This window comes from Chiloscyllium plagiosum, unplaced genomic scaffold (genome assembly GCF_037043375.1).
Source record: "Chiloscyllium plagiosum isolate Xiang-an unplaced genomic scaffold, Cpla_swu_hap1 HiC_scaffold_4, whole genome shotgun sequence".
Lineage (NCBI taxonomy): Eukaryota > Metazoa > Chordata > Chondrichthyes > Orectolobiformes > Hemiscylliidae > Chiloscyllium > Chiloscyllium plagiosum.
The window spans coordinates 29,463,698-29,479,412 of NW_028270142.1; the positions used below are offsets into that span (position 1 = coordinate 29,463,698).

General features: G+C 39.1%; 1 protein-coding gene across 3 annotated transcripts in view; it reads left to right on the forward strand.

The window, feature by feature from the left end:
• The window catches only part of reck (reversion-inducing-cysteine-rich protein with kazal motifs), a 187,003-nt gene that overhangs the window by 82,197 nt on the left and 89,091 nt on the right, over positions 1–15,715 (forward strand). For all 3 annotated transcript variants that reach the window (XM_043688962.2, XM_043688961.2, XM_087986055.1), the window contains 2 exons: positions 2,354–2,621; positions 8,338–8,517. In XM_043688962.2, coding sequence (XP_043544897.1) covers positions 2,354–2,621; positions 8,338–8,517 — 448 coding nt within the window. The remainder of the gene's footprint in view (positions 1–2,353; positions 2,622–8,337; positions 8,518–15,715) is intronic.

The window sequence follows — 15,715 nt, forward strand, 5'->3', positions numbered from 1 at the left end:
ACCTTGTAATTTACATTTCTACCCTGGGAAAAAGCCCCTTGACTATCGATTCTATCCATGCCTCTCATAATTCTGTAAACCTTTATCAGGTCACCCCCTCAGCCTCTGACGTTCAAGTGAAAACAAACTAAGTTTGACCAATCTCTCCTCAGAACTAATATCCTCCAAGCCTGATTGCATCCGGGTAAACAGTTCCTATACCCCCTGCAAAGCCTTGGCATTCTTCTGGTAATGTGGCGACCAGAAGTGTATGCAATATTCTGAATGTGGCTGAATTGAAGTTTTATACAGCTGCAATATGACTTGCTCATTTTATATTCTGTGCCCAGGCTGATGAAGGCAAGCATGACTACATTATCCACTTGTGTTGTCACTTTCGAGTAACTGCGGGCATGTATGTCTAGATACCTCGATGTTCATGCTTCTAAGGGTTCTGCTATTTACTGTGTACTTTCTAAAATGCATCACCTCACATTTGTCTGGTTTAAATTTTATTTGCCATTTCTACCCCAACTTACCCAAGTCCCCAGCCTATCAATATCTTGCCAATATCTTTGGCAATCCTCACTATCCTCCAGTGCCACAGCCTTTTTGTCATCTGCAAATTTACTAAACAAGTTAACCTACATTCTCCTCCAAATCATTTATATATATTACAAACAACAGGGGTTCTATCATTGATCCCTGAGAAATACTATTGGTCACAGATCTCCAGTCAGAAAAACACCCTTTCATCGCTACTCACTGTCTTCTATAATCAAGCCAGTTCTGGATCCATTTTACCATGGATTTCATGTGACTACGCCTTCTCTACCAGGGACGAGGGACCTTGTCCATAATGTTTTGCTTTTTTATTTTTCTTGCAGAAATGTAACAATTTCACATTTTCTCACATTATTCTCCATTTTGCAGCTCTTACCCGACTCACTAAACCTATCAGAATCTTTGTAAGCTCCTTGTGTCTTTTTCACAACGTAATTTCCTACTCATCTTTGTGACATCAGCAAATTTGCTAACCTTAGTCTCTCCAGTTAATTTATATAAATTATGAACGGTTGAAGTCCCAGAACTAATCCCTGGTGCATACCACTCTATATCTTATCCATCTGAAAAGACTCATTTTTATTTACTTGCTGTTTCCTGTTTCCAGCCAGTCCTCTATCCATTTTAATAAGCAACCCCTAACCTACAATGTTTATTTCCCATAATTGACCCTTGTCCATGCCTTTGCTGCCTCTAGACTGAAACAATACATTGCTGGTGTACGTAGAGTCTGTTTTTTTTTTGAAATCTAAGAGACTAACTTATCCAAAACTGCTGCCCATATGACACAGTGCCTCAAGCCACACTTTCCCATTATTGTTTTCCTTGCTGACCTAAATGGTTCAGCCTAAGGAATGAAGCCTGACAAGTGATGAGTGGTTTAACAATGTTCAAGGGAGCTAGGTTTTTCTCCCCAGCAGGTTGCAAAATCTTCTACAGCTAATGTAATGGAGAATAAACTTTTAGTTTCTTAAACATGTTCAGAATAATCTTCTCCCTCATTGTTTGAACTTCTTATCTGTAAGAGAATGGCTTCCTTTAGTCTAGTGTCACATCAGATTCAGGACCAAGCAGTGAAGTGGAATAATGGACGAAAAAGGAAATATTTAGAAGTAGAACTTGCATGGACCTATACCCTGTTGTTCAACAACCAGAAAGGAATGCTGCTGAGGAATTGGATGCCAGTCAGTTAGGGTCACTGCCCACAAGGGAAGACTAATGTCTGTAACAATTTTGATAAACAAATTGATGTTTGTGAAAGGTGAATACTGTAGGCTTGATAAGCTAAAGCATTCATTTATCGGATACTTGGTGTTTACCTTGATTTTGATACAATAGAAATAGGAGTTGCTGTTGAAGCTTTGCATTTCTGACCAGTGGAACTATTACTTGATGTGCCATTGTATATATCTTTCTTGTAAGTCCACAATTTGATAATCTTTTAATTGCCAATCTTGGCATCATGTACTAATGCTCCTTGATTTATCTTTGTGTTATCTGGGTTTCTCAACTTAGGAAAGAAAACCCTTTGTTGAATAAGTGTGTATGTTGCAGATGTAGCCATTTGTGAAGTTCAGCTCTATTCACTATGCTACAAAGCCCTACAGCAATCTTCAAATCCCAAAATTACTGCAAAGATCTTTGAGAGCATTGTTCTAATTATCCAGGATCCTCCAAATAAGGTGTGAACTGCTAGCACTTGCTGTATCAGTGTAATTTCGTATGTGTTGGTTCAGAAATGTGACAAATAGCTAATTGAACAAAAAGTTCAGTAAAGTTAAATAGTAGTAATGAATTTCTAACTATTTAGGTTTATATTGCTGTGACAGAGCAGAAGACCCAGCTTGTCAGACAACATGTCAACGAGTGCTGATGACAAAATCAACAGATCAAGAAATTGTTGACGGACTTATTGAAGGGTGTAAGAAAATGCCTCTGCCTCAGGATCCACTCTGGCAGTGTTTTCTAGAAAGCTCTGGATCAAGTAACCCAGATAATAGTACAAATGGGCTGCCTGCTACAGCTGTTGATGGTGCTAAGTTACACTGTTGTTCCAAAGCAAACACTTCTATCTGCAGGTTGGTATAGCAACAAAACATTTTTCTACGATGTGCTTCGATATTTTAATACTTAACCACTTCTCAAGAAACGTAGAATATAGAAAAGAACTTGCCTCGATTCCAGTCAAAGTCCAGTTACTTCACTGAGCAATATCTGTTTTGATACAAATGTTGCTCCTTATTTTCAATCCTTCAAGCACCTGTAGATTTTCAGGATCCAATAAATTAACATCAGCTTTTCATATCTAATCTGTTTTTCGGGTGCTACTTTGGTTTGGCTCCTATGATATCTGAAGAATTCCTGAATGAGAGAAAGAATGACTGTTAACGAGATCCATCTTCATTCTTCAACTGACAAACAGTCTTCACACATCACAATCCTTTGTTATGAAGTATGTTTAGATTAGCATAATTCGGAGATGCCGGTGTTGGATTGGGGTGTACAATGTTAAAAATCACACAACACCAGGTTATAGTCCAACAGGTTTAATTGGAAGCACAGTAGCTTTCGGAGCGACGCTCCTTCATCCACAATCACCTGATGAAGGAGCGTCGCTCCGAAAGCTAGTGTGCTTCCAATTAAACCTGTTGGACTGTAACCTGGTGTTGTGTGATTTTTAGATTAGCATAGGTTAAATCAGTTAGTGCTAGCATAACTGTGTCCATCCAGCATTTTAAAATATTTTGGGCATGTTTCAAAAGTTAAAAGTTATTAAAAGAAGGCAAGAATTTGAAGCTTAAAAATGTGTTGCTGGAAAAGCGCAGCAGGTCAGGCAGCATCAAAGGAGAAGGAGAATCGACGTTTCGGGCATAAGCCCTTCTTCATAAGTGTTTCCTGAAGAAGGGCTTATGCCTGAAACGTCGATTCTCCTTCTCCTTTGATGCTGTCTGACCTGCGCTTTTCCAGCAACACATTTTTAAGCTCTGATCCCCAGCATCTGCAGTCCTCACTTTCTCCTAAGAATTTGAAGCTTTTCATCTTATACTTACCAGGACCAGGACAAAAAAATAGATTAGATAAAAGGGACGCCAATTTATATAGCATAAGAAGAGCGTGCTGATTGACATGGAGATGCAGCAACAACATTTAACTGTCAACCTTCGTTCAAAGACCAGTCTGATTGGTCTGGGCATTATCGTGGGAATGCAGCAGAGATTGGTAGTTCATTGAATTGGTGCATTGTGTATACAAATGTCTTTTCCCTACACAAAATAGATTTTGGTGTACTAATGTACGTAACTTCTAGCATGCACGTGTTCGTCACACTGCAAGCTTGACTAATGAACTTGATTTGGTAACCAGTGAGTTCTCGAATCTAATCTAGCATGGTTACATTTATCAACTGTCCAAACAATGCACATCAACAGGCTAACATTTCAGCCACAGGAGCTAGCAGCCCAAAGTGAGGAAATCTCTATTTATTAACCCTCAAGAAACAGAAGAACATTTAACACATTCTGCATTGTACGGTCTTTAAATGTTTTCATTAATGGCAATAATTCAATTATCAATAATTCTGACAGTTTTCAACAATCCATTTTATTATGTTGGATGCGTTCTTTCAGGAGGCTTAGAAAAATGGTTGTTTGAGGAGGCCTCACTCATCATTTGTTTGCATTCATTCTTGAGATGTGAGCTAGCTAGGCCAGTATCTTTTACCCCTTGTTTCCCTTGAGCGGATGATGGTGTATTGCCTTCTTGAATTGCTGTAGTCCACATTCAATAGATAGACAGTGCTATTAGGGAGGGAGTTCCAGGACTTTGATCTAGCAACACTGAAAGGACAGTGTTATATTTCCAAGTCTGGATGTTGAGTGGCTAGAGGGAAGCTGCTATGCGGTAGTGTTCCCATGTCTGCTGTACTTATTTTCTAAACAAGACTATAAGAAATAGGAACAGGAGTAGACTGTTTGAGTTCTTCAGCCTGCTTCACCATTCAATAGGATCGTGGTTGATCCAATATTCCTCATGTCCACTTTCCTACCCTTCCCTTGTAAACCTTGATTTCCCCCGCTGATCAAGAATCAATCTATCTCAGCCTTAATTATACACACGGACTCTGCCTCCGCATTTCTCTGTAGCAAGGAGTTGCAAAGACATCTTCTCTAAGAGAAGAAGTGCCTCCTTATTTTAGTCTTTAATTGCTGCCCCTTTATTCTGAAACTGTGCCCTCTGGTTCTGGACTATCCCATGAGAGGCAGCATCCTCCTAGCACTTTTCCTGTCAAGCCCTTTAAGAATCCTGTGTTTGGATGATAACATCCCTAATTCCTCTAAATTCTAGTGAGCAGAATTCCAACCCGTTTAGCCTTCCCTCATAAGACAATCCCTCCATATCAGACATTGTTGTAGCGAACCTCCTTTAAACTGCCTCCAATGAAATGATATCTTTCTCTAAATAAGGGGACCCAAATCTGCCCACAGATGTGGTCTGAGTTTCAATAAGACTTCCCTACTGTTATATACTCCAGTCCCCTTGAAATAAGGGCCAGCATTCTATTAGTCTACCTGATTTTCTGCTGCACTTGTGTGCTGGTCGTCTTTGTTTTGTGCACAAGTACCTCCCAAATCCCTTTGTATTGCAGTTTTCTGCATTCTCTGTATTTTATAATATTCTGTTCTTTTGGTCTCCCTTCCAAAATGAACAACTTCACATTATTGTATATTATTCTTCATTTGCCAAGATTTTGCCCACTTACTTAACCTGTGTGTATCTTTCTGTCTTCTCACAAAATGCCGTGTCATTCATTTTTATGTTGTTCGCAAATTTGGCTAGAGTACATTCAACTTCCTTCCTTCAAGGCGTTAATATATACCGTATACATTTACAATCCCAACACTGATTCCTGTGGAACTCTACACTGGTCACAGGTTGCCAATCTGAAAAAGAACCCCTTACTCCCACTCAATGTTTCGTGCCCATGAGCCAATTCTCTATGCATGACAATATAGAACCTTTAACATTGTAGGCCCTTATGACTTAACCTTTTGTGAGGTACCTTGTAAAATGCCTTCTGGAATAAGTGGCAAATTTACATAATATATCTACTGGTTCCCCTCTCTCCACTCTGGTCGACACTTCCTTGAAAATCTCTCTAAGAAATTAGTCAGATACAATTTCCCTTGAATCTATGCTGACTCTACTTGATTAGATTATGATTTTCCAAATGTTCTGCTATTACTTCCTTAAAAATTGATTTTAATACTTTTCCAACAATAGATGTTTCGCTAACCGGCCGATAATAACCCACTTTCTACTTTTTGTTTTTTTTGAACAGGTGTGTCACATTAGCAGTTTTCCCTATCCTCTGGTACTTCTCCCTTTTTGGAAAAATACAACTAATGTATTCACTATCTCTGAAGTTACCTCTTTTATGATCCTAGGATGCAAGCCATCAGGGCCAAAGGACCTATCTGCCTTTAACCCCATTAGTTTGGCTAATATTACTATTTTGTGACAATGATGCTAGTCAGTTTCTCCCCTGTATTATTTAGTATTGATGGAACATCAAAGTATCTTCCACCATAAAGATTGATGCAAAATATTTGTTTAATTCCTTTGCTATTGCCTTGCTCCCCACAACCATTTCCCCAAATTCATTTTCTCAGGGGCCTCTGCCCACTTTGACCCCTCTCTTCCTTTTCATATATTTAAAGAAGGTCTTATTGTCAGTTTTTGTATTCTTCACTAGTTTGCCCTTGTAGTTTATTTTCTCTGTGTTTGTTATCTTTTTTAGTTCTCTTTTGCTGGATTCTGTATTTATTCCAGTCGTGGGTCTATCACTGACATCCTTATATGCTTTTTCTTTAACTTTGTATTCTGTTTAACTTCATTAGTTGGCTGTGGTTGGTCTATCCCTCTCTTAAAATGTTTCCTCCATACTGGAATTTATTTTAGCTGAGCGACATGAATGACCTCTTGCTTACTATCATTTGGGCTAATCTAGCCACCTAGTTCACGTTAGCCAACTATATCCTCATTTCATGGTAATTCCATTTGTTTAAGTTGAATACAGTTGTTTCCTATCAAAGTTTCTCACTTTCAAACTGAATATTAAGTTCTATTATGTCATCATCACTACTAATGGTAGTTGTCATGAGTTTGAAAGATGGTGTCTAAGAATCCTTGGTGAATTTCTGCAACGCATTCTCTAGTTATAAGCATTGATGCTGCTGAACATTGGTACTGGAGGGAGTGGATGTATTGCCACTCAAGTAGGTTGCTTTGTCTTGGATGGTGTCACATCTTGTGCTGGAGTTATACTCATCCAGGCAAGTGGGAATGATTCATCACATATCTAATTTGCATGGTGGATAGGCTTGAGAGAGGAGGTGAGTTGTGTGCTGCATTATTCCTAACGTCTGACCTGCTTTTGTAGCCACAGCATTTATGTGGCTAGTTCAGTTCAGTTACTCGTCAGTGCTAACACCCAGCATGTTAATGATGGGGAATTCAGTGATGGTGACGGTACTAAATGTCAGGGGATGGTGGTTAGATTCCTTCTTGATGATCATTGCCTGGTACACATGGGTAAGTGTTACTTGCCACTTTTCAGTCCAAGCCTGGATATTATTCAGGTCTTGTTTCATTTGGACATGGACTGCTTCAGTACCCTTGAGAATTCTATACTTCGTGGCAGTGGAACTATATAATTATTGCTTGATTCCCTCAAGCCCAATTTGATTGCAAGGGTAGTATGGTTCCAACTTTGACCCTTTTATAAGCTCTAGCTATCTGACAGGTCTCTTCTTATTATTGAATCTCACCTTTATTAGATTCGCATAATAGAAAATTATGAGGGTTTTATTATTTTGTTACAAGATTCAGGATAATTAATGTATTCTGAATAGTGTTATCAGAGACAGCTGGAATCCTAACCTTTGCTGTTTGTAATCATTGTAGTTTTGGATAGGAAGGTTATTGTGTTTCTTAGCCCCAAACTTTGTGGTCACTGCAACAACTCATCAATGGTCCTTAAACAGTACCTTCAAAACACACAGCATGTACCACCTAGAAGAACAAGGGCAGCAGATACTTCACTTCCTCCTGCAAGATTCCCTTCAAATCTCACAGGATCCTGACTTGGAACTGTACTGCTGTTCACACATATTCCATAGGGCTGAAATGCTCTGCCTTTACTTTCTGGATTATTAGCCAAACTGTCCAGCTGCTTTACCAGTAAGTTGCTTCCCAGGTTGTGATGTCACAAGAATGGTTTTTCAGATGGTGATTTTGTTGTCAGAAATTTTGTTGGAGGTTCTGTCCAGCACTAGATTCATTTGACATCATTGCTAACTGCGAGTGAGTCTCTCAGAAATAAAGCTAAAAGGGAAATCCATCAAAGAATTGTTAAAGACAATTTCAGTAGGATCGACTCTCTGTCACAGTGATCATGGTGTGAATACAGGCACGACCTCTAGTCTATGGATGCCAGAACATGCGAGGCTGACATTCTAGTTAAGAAGTCTCGAAGAAACAAATATGCAGATGATGGTTTTAATTACGATTTGAAGCAACAATACAGTTAGGCAATCTTAGAGTTACAATTCAGCAATCGTAATGATATTGTTGAACTAAATTCTGAAGAAAAGTCATCTTAGGTTAGAAATGTTATCTTCATTGCTCTCTCCACAGATGCTGCTGGACCTGCTGAGTTTCTTCAGCACTTTACTTTTATTTGTGCATTCATTTTGAGGCTGTTTCCATTTTTAATTAATAATCTTATTTTGACAGGGACCTCTGTATTAAGTTATACAGCAGCAGGTGGAGAGGCACAACTCACTGGCAAGAATTTGATAGGGTCTGTGAATATAATCCTCTGGAAGCAGCTATGTTTACATGCTTGGCTGATGTCAGAGAACCATGTCAACTGGGTTGTCAAGGTCTCAAGTACTGCACTAATTTTAACAACAGGTAAGAATCGCTCTTTAGTTACTCATAAATTGCCAAACATTATCCCTGTTTACAGGTGTGTGAAGTTTTCTGAAGCGAGGGGTCATAATAGAAAGCCTAGAAGTATGTTCTTCACAGGCAAGTTTTTCATTCAGGAAAGGGACATAGAAACGTACTGTGAAAATACAAGTAAGAGGTTGGGCAGAGAAATGGAATTAAATTTGAAGTCAGAGTTGCAGAATTCAAAGGACCTATGACATCTGTACATAATTAAAAGTTATTGAGTTTGGAAACTCGTTCATACGCTTCAGATAGTGCTGCAGTAAAGTTAAAAGATGGAATTTTGATACACTATGCCAAATATACTAAACTTGAACTTTTTAATGAATTAATATTCTAAGTGCAAATCATCTAGTTATTCAGTTGATTTACAAATTTCATAAACAGAAGGCAGACTTGTTGTTGCATTTTGTATTTGCCTAGAATCTTGACTGCAAGCATTCGTCCTCATTTGTTCAACTCCATATGTTGCTGGCAATTGTGGTTATATTTGGGTAGAGTGAAAAGGGTGCAGTTGAAAGTAGACCAGCATATAAAAAGAATATCGGTCCTGTCAGAAGCTCCTACTCTGGCATCTGGTGACCATCCTTCATTTCCATCTGTTAACATTTCACTTTAAGGCGGGTTTTCAGTTCTGTTTATCTCTTCTTTGGAAGTAAATTGTTCCCCCTTCGTTTCCACATCAGAATGTTTTTTCTCTGTTTATCAGTATTTCCAGCTACTCAGTAGGAACCATGAAAAGGGGGCATTACTCATTTTGCCAGGCCTGACTAGGAACAATAGCACCTGATTTCTGTACAAAGAATCTCTAATATTGTTCTTAAGAGCTTCACATTCTGTTCGGTTGCTTGATCTTCCTTTGCTAGTGATAATGATGAGGAGGCAAGTGGTTTGACCAACAGCCTATTAAGGACATTGGCTTAAATGTTGTCAGTGTCACCCTTTGACAATGTTCAAAGAGGTTGTTTAAACCTCAGACTGCTTCAAACAAAGCTGACAGATACTGAATATATCTCTGGCCCCAACATTGACCTGTCAGTGTCAGAAAACTGAGATCTTAAAGTTCAACCGAGGAACTCCATCCAGGGATCAAACTAAACATCTAGTTACTTCAGTCATCTTTGTGGTTGACATTTTCATCACAGAATGTTGTTTGTCTAGTATTTTTATCACTCAAAACAGATGAGGATTTCAAAATAATCATACATTTATTAACACAGAAATACAGTTGGTGCATTGAGAGCAAGTGTCAATGACTTACTGAGAGCTAGATTCTCCCCAGGATGGAAAGCATTTCCATCACTGCGAAATGGCCCAAAATTGCAAGTCCTGCTCTGAAACTTGGCATTTGCTAATTTTATGTGCCAGAAATGGAGTCAACTCCGGTTTTGAACGTGCACAATTTATTGCAGCAACCAGCCATTTAAATTATCACCTGCCTCCTGTCCTGCATGATTTTGGTGAGTTAACTGTCTCAAACCCCCCCAGTATGTTCAGATTGAGCCAAACAAGAGCAGGTCCAAAGCTTATGGATTTGTTTGGATAGCCATGCTGCTCTTTTGGTGTCCCTTTTAAGGCACACCTTTGGATGTGACCCCATGATACTTTTAGCAGGAGGCGAGGTGCCCTTTTGGATTTTTCAAAAGCAGATATGCTTGTGAGTAAGAATTTCATAAACTCCTTGGGGCTGTCAAAGGGACTTGTCAAGGTTGTGGAGCTATTTAAAACTTCAAACGTAGACAATTTGAAAAAGAACTTCCTTTCAATTTCACTGTCAACACAAGCCTGCAGATTTTCTTTTACTGCATTTGTGCAGCATGGCTGAATTCAGTTAGGTTCCTCATCACTGTGGTGCACCTTCCATTTCATAGTTTACATAACAGCTACAAGTAGTTTTATATGAATTCCAGTGCTTGTTGCATATGAACTAAATGGTTATAATAAGGTTTAATGTACTGAAGGAATCTAAATGTAGACTTGTAGAATCCCTACAGTGCAGAATGAGGCCATTCAACCCATTGACTCTGCACCGATCCTTTGAAGAGCATCCTGCCCAGACCCAGTCCCCCACCTTGCACCCGTAACACCGCATTTCTATGGCTAAACCACTTAGCCTGCGTACCCTGGACACCATGGGCAAATTAGCATTGTTAAACCACCCAACCTGCACGTTCTTGGACTGTGGGAGGAAACCAGAGCACCCTGTGAAAACCTATGCAGACATTGGGTGAGCATGCAAACTCCATGCAGACAGTCACCCAAGGCTAGAATCAAACCTGGGTCCCTGGCATTGTGAGGCAGTAGTGCTAACCACTGAGCCCTCATGCTACCTGCATTAAACCACTGTGCTGCCCACGTAGCACATGTAGTGCATGTGTTATTATGGATTAACTTTTTAAAAACATAATGAAATCTGCAGTACACTTTATTTCATGGAAATTTCTTTTTTTCTCATCTGTGTGTGTGTCCTGAGATCACAGTGGGTATTATGAAAGTTGGCATGGTAGATGAAAGGGCACAGTGTGGTGGGTAGGTGGTATGGATTGTTGGCATAAGGAGCCATAAAGGTCTGCAGGTTATAAATTGGAACGAACGTGTGGGGGCCATGCGGGGTATGTACAAGGGCATCATTGGTATATAGGAAGTAGGCACCCTGGAGTTTGTGTACAGTGAAATGGACATGTGGGTTGGGTGCACACTACATATTGGCAAGGTGAATGTGGTGATAGGAGTTTGTGTAAGGTCTTAGGTTGGCATGTAGGGTGTAGGAGAGTGGGTACATGGTCTTACATGTCATGGTGGATGAGTGGGTGCCTCAGGCTGAGTTCAAGGGCTAATGTTGACGTAGAATCATAGAATCCCTGAAATGTGGAAGCACAACATGGGTGAGGTGTAGACATTGTAGGGATTGAAGCGAGTGTGGGCTGGAGGGAAACTTTATATGTTATTCTTTATTTGTAAACTTTTGAGCACAGTACCAGAAGCAGGCTTTCTACCCATCCTGCATTCCTCTTCAGGGTCCTCCCAGGTCACCTGTCTCAAATCTTAACATATCTCACACCGGTGGTTTCCACCCTTTGCCACTGAACCAATCAGTAGGAAGTTTGGCCAGTAATTCTTAAAGCTCAGATTCAGAGTTGGGATTGTCTGTGCATACTTGATCAAAAAAAAAGGCAAGGCCTGAATGTGAGATGTAGTTATAGAGTCACGCAACAGAAATGGAACTTTCCATCCAACTCGTCCATGCAGAACATAATCCTGTACTTAAGTCCCCTAGCTGGGTTCATTATAATCTATTCACTGAAACTACCAAAAAGCAATGGGAGGAAACTTTTCCTATAAAGTCTTAGTTTCTTCAGTGATAATGGGAACCTTATTATTTCACAAGTATCAAAGGTCTGACACCAAATCCATGTTATTTAAATTTGCTGGCAATCCTAAAATAGCAACAGTTGTAGGTTAAGGCAAACATTCTCAGTAGCATTTTGATTGTCCAGTTGTGCAGGCGATGGCAAATAGGCTTTAGTGTCAAGAATTCTAATATAGATGTATTATTATCGTTCTCCATTATGATCTTTATGATGGTAATGTAGAATTATGATTGATATTCTTTAACTTGAATCAATGCATTTCAGTTGTGTTTGAATTTTTAAAAAAATTCACAAGATGTCGGTGCCACACCTGAGGTCAGCATTTATTGCACATCATTAATTTCAGATAAAGTAGATGGACTGCCTTCATGATTTGTCAAAAGTTTGCCCCTCCTGAGCATTGTGTGGCTTACGAGAGGACGGTTACAAAATCAACCGATTGATGAAGTAATGGAGTCACCTACAGGCCAGACTAGGTAATGTTAGTCATGACTTGGAGGTGCCAGTGTTGGGACTGTGGTGGACAAAGTTAAAAATCACACAACACCAGGTTATAGTCCAACATATTTATTTGGAAGCACTAGTTTTTGGAGCACTGCTCCTTCATCAGGTGGTTGTCATAAGCCGAGTGTACATCAAAATAGTGTGAAGACTGGCTACAGTGTTCTTTGTTTAACTTTTAAGTAACCATTCTCTGCTACCATGATATAACTCAGATAACCAGATAGTAAAAATTACACCACTCGGACCTCGTCTTTTATGTGGTTCTCTTCCATATTTGTTTATCCTTGCGAAGCAACAGAACATCACTTTCAAATGCAAAATTGTTTGTAATTTACCTGAGTTCTTTGTTACCATATGAATTGGACTATAAACATGAATTGAGATTATTAAAAATAAAAATGAAACAGGGGAGTTAAGTCAGTCCAACAGACTTTATTTGGTTGTACTATTTAATTGTGCTTCTCTTCAAATGTAAAAATAACAAAAATATTGCTACTTTGCTCAGCCTATTACCAATAGTAGAGTTAAATCAGTAACATATTAGTACAGGGACACAAAAGGAACCAGAGCACACCTGATTGACATCACTTTATCTTAGGGAGTTCAAAATGGACTCAGTGGTTCAATGTTGAAAACCAAAGTATGTGAGCTCCAAAGTCTCCCAATCTGCCCAACAGATTTATCGGTATTAACAAACTCTTTATATTAATGTAATATATTTTAGGACAAGCAGGAGTCTGTTAAATTGTTTCTAATTACTTTGTAATTGAATAGTGGGCAGATTGATGTGTTAGAGCATCGCTGATTTTTAATTATTTTTATTTTATTCTTTTATTAGTTTTGGTTTGAATTAGGAACTGTGAACTAAAGATAACTTTTGTGTAATAGCTCATATTAAAAGGGAAACAGATCAAACAAGCTTTTGTTTATTTGTAAGGCCAGACCTGGAAGTTAATTGCAGGTTGGTTCCTGGTCAATATATTCTGCAGACGAATTGAGTATTGGACTGTGTTTTTAGTGAAAGAAGGAATATGGTTGTTCATACTACAAGATGAAGATTTGAGAGCTTCTGGCCTAACCTCCCATGAGTAGCTCTTAGAAACTCACAATAGAAACTAAGTTATAGGTATTACTGCCTTTATCTGTAAGGGCGACCTGATTGACATGTACAGAAAATCAACCAGGAAACCGTCGACATTTCACTAAGCTCCTCACAATTCATCCAAATGTTCCCTACCATTAATGGTATAAGCCCTGCCCTGATGTGCCTGTGGCACAACACATCATGAAAACCACTTAAGTAATCTGGCCAGTTTTGTTTTTTTTTCTTTTTATTCCTTAACTTTGTCTTTGTCCATCTTTTGTGTGAATGGAAATGGGGCTGAAATATAAGGTTTCGTGTTTATAGTGTAGACCAATTAGATTACTTTGTTAGTTTTACAGTGCTGAAGTTACTGTCTTGTTAATAAATTGCTAAATCTTCTGTTTAAAATACAAATAGGCGTTGAGAATTGATTATTTTCAGAGTCTGGGCTTGATTATTCAAAAGTCTGGTTAAGAACTATTGAAGTCAGTTTTGAGAGTGTTTGAAAGTTTAAATTTAACCTTGTTGCAAATATAAAGATAAAAATGTCGATTTGGTTCGGTGCCTGTCTCTGTGTCATAACAGGTGACAGATGAGATTCAATGCAGAGAGGTATGAGGTGATGCCCTTTGGTAAGTAGAACATTGAAAGACAATATAAAATAAGGGATTGGAAGGGGATGAAGGAACAGGGGGACTTAGGTGAATGTGTGCTCAGATCATTAAAGATGGTAGGACAAGTGGAGAGCAGTTAGTAAAGCATGTAGCATATTAGACTTTATTAGTAGAGGCAGAGTACAAGAGCAAGGAGATGATGTTGAACTTGTTAGATGCTTGGTAGACCTCAGCTGGGAGTATTGTGTACAGTTGTGGGTGCCACATTGTAGGAAAGATGTGAGTGCATTGGAGAGTGTAGATGAGAAAGTTCAATTATGAGGTTAGATTGAAAAAGTTGAGATTGTTCTCGTTGAAGAGAAGTAAAGTGAGTGGAGATTTCATGGAGGCTCTCAAGATCATGAGCATATTGGATAAATTAGGTGGGGAGGAGCTGTTCCTGCTCCCTAAAAAGAAGAATGAGAGGGCATAGATCTAAAAAGATGTACAAATGAAGCAAGGGTGATATAAGAAGGAACTTCTTCACCATTAGTGAGGATGTAGAATGCACTGCCTGCAAGTACGGTGGAGGCCCATTCAATTAAGACATTCAAAATGGCATTGGATGATTATTTGGATAGAAATAGTATGCAAGGTGTGGAGATGAGGCAGGTGACAGGTAGGTAATCATCTTCCTTCGAAGAACCGGTGCGTACCTGATGGGCCAGATAGCTGCCTTCTGCAGTGCAACAATTCTGTGAGTCATTAAAAAAGTTTTAAAATGTTTAATTACAATGTTCAGTACAATTATAACAAGAAGTAATGCACTGGAAAGGATATGAAAAGAAAATAATGCTGTTAAGAGGAAATTAAGACGATTGAATACTGAGGAAAGATTGGGAAACTAGCGATAGCTTAGATTGACTCGTACTCCTTAGGAGCATGATTTGGTTTATCGGATTTTTGATTTGTAAGAGAATTTTGTCCCAGACTTGTATGAATGTTCTATATTCTAAATTCCTTTGTTAACTTTTTTGAACAAAAGTGCGTGGAATAAACGTCCTGAGGAAGTGGTGGATGTGGATGCAATTACAACATTTAAATTACTTTTGGATGATTACCTGAATATGAAAGATTTGAAGGGATATGGGCCTGGAGCAAGCAGATGGGACTACTTTAGTTTGGGATCATGTTCAACATGGACTGGCTGGGCTGAAAAGACTGTTTCCCTGCTGTATGACTCTGACTCTGTGACACAATGTTCTCATTCTATTGCTAATTAAGGAGTTAGAATAGCACCACTGAAAGGAGGACTAAGAGATATTTTTGTTTAACCTATTCAGAGATGTTATGAGACACCTTTGCTGCAGGTGAGCCTTGAACCCAGGTCTTCTCGCCCTGAGGTAGAGGCAGTATCACTGTGCCACAACAGTCCTAAAAGGAGAATGTATATAGTGTGATACCTTTATTTCGATTAGAGTGGTGCTGGAAAAGTACAGCAGTTCAGGCAGCATCCAAGGAGCAGGAAAATTGACGTTTCAGGCAAAAGCCCTTCCCTGATACCTTTATCTGCTTTGTTTTAATTCACGAGATGTGGAGGTCTCTGG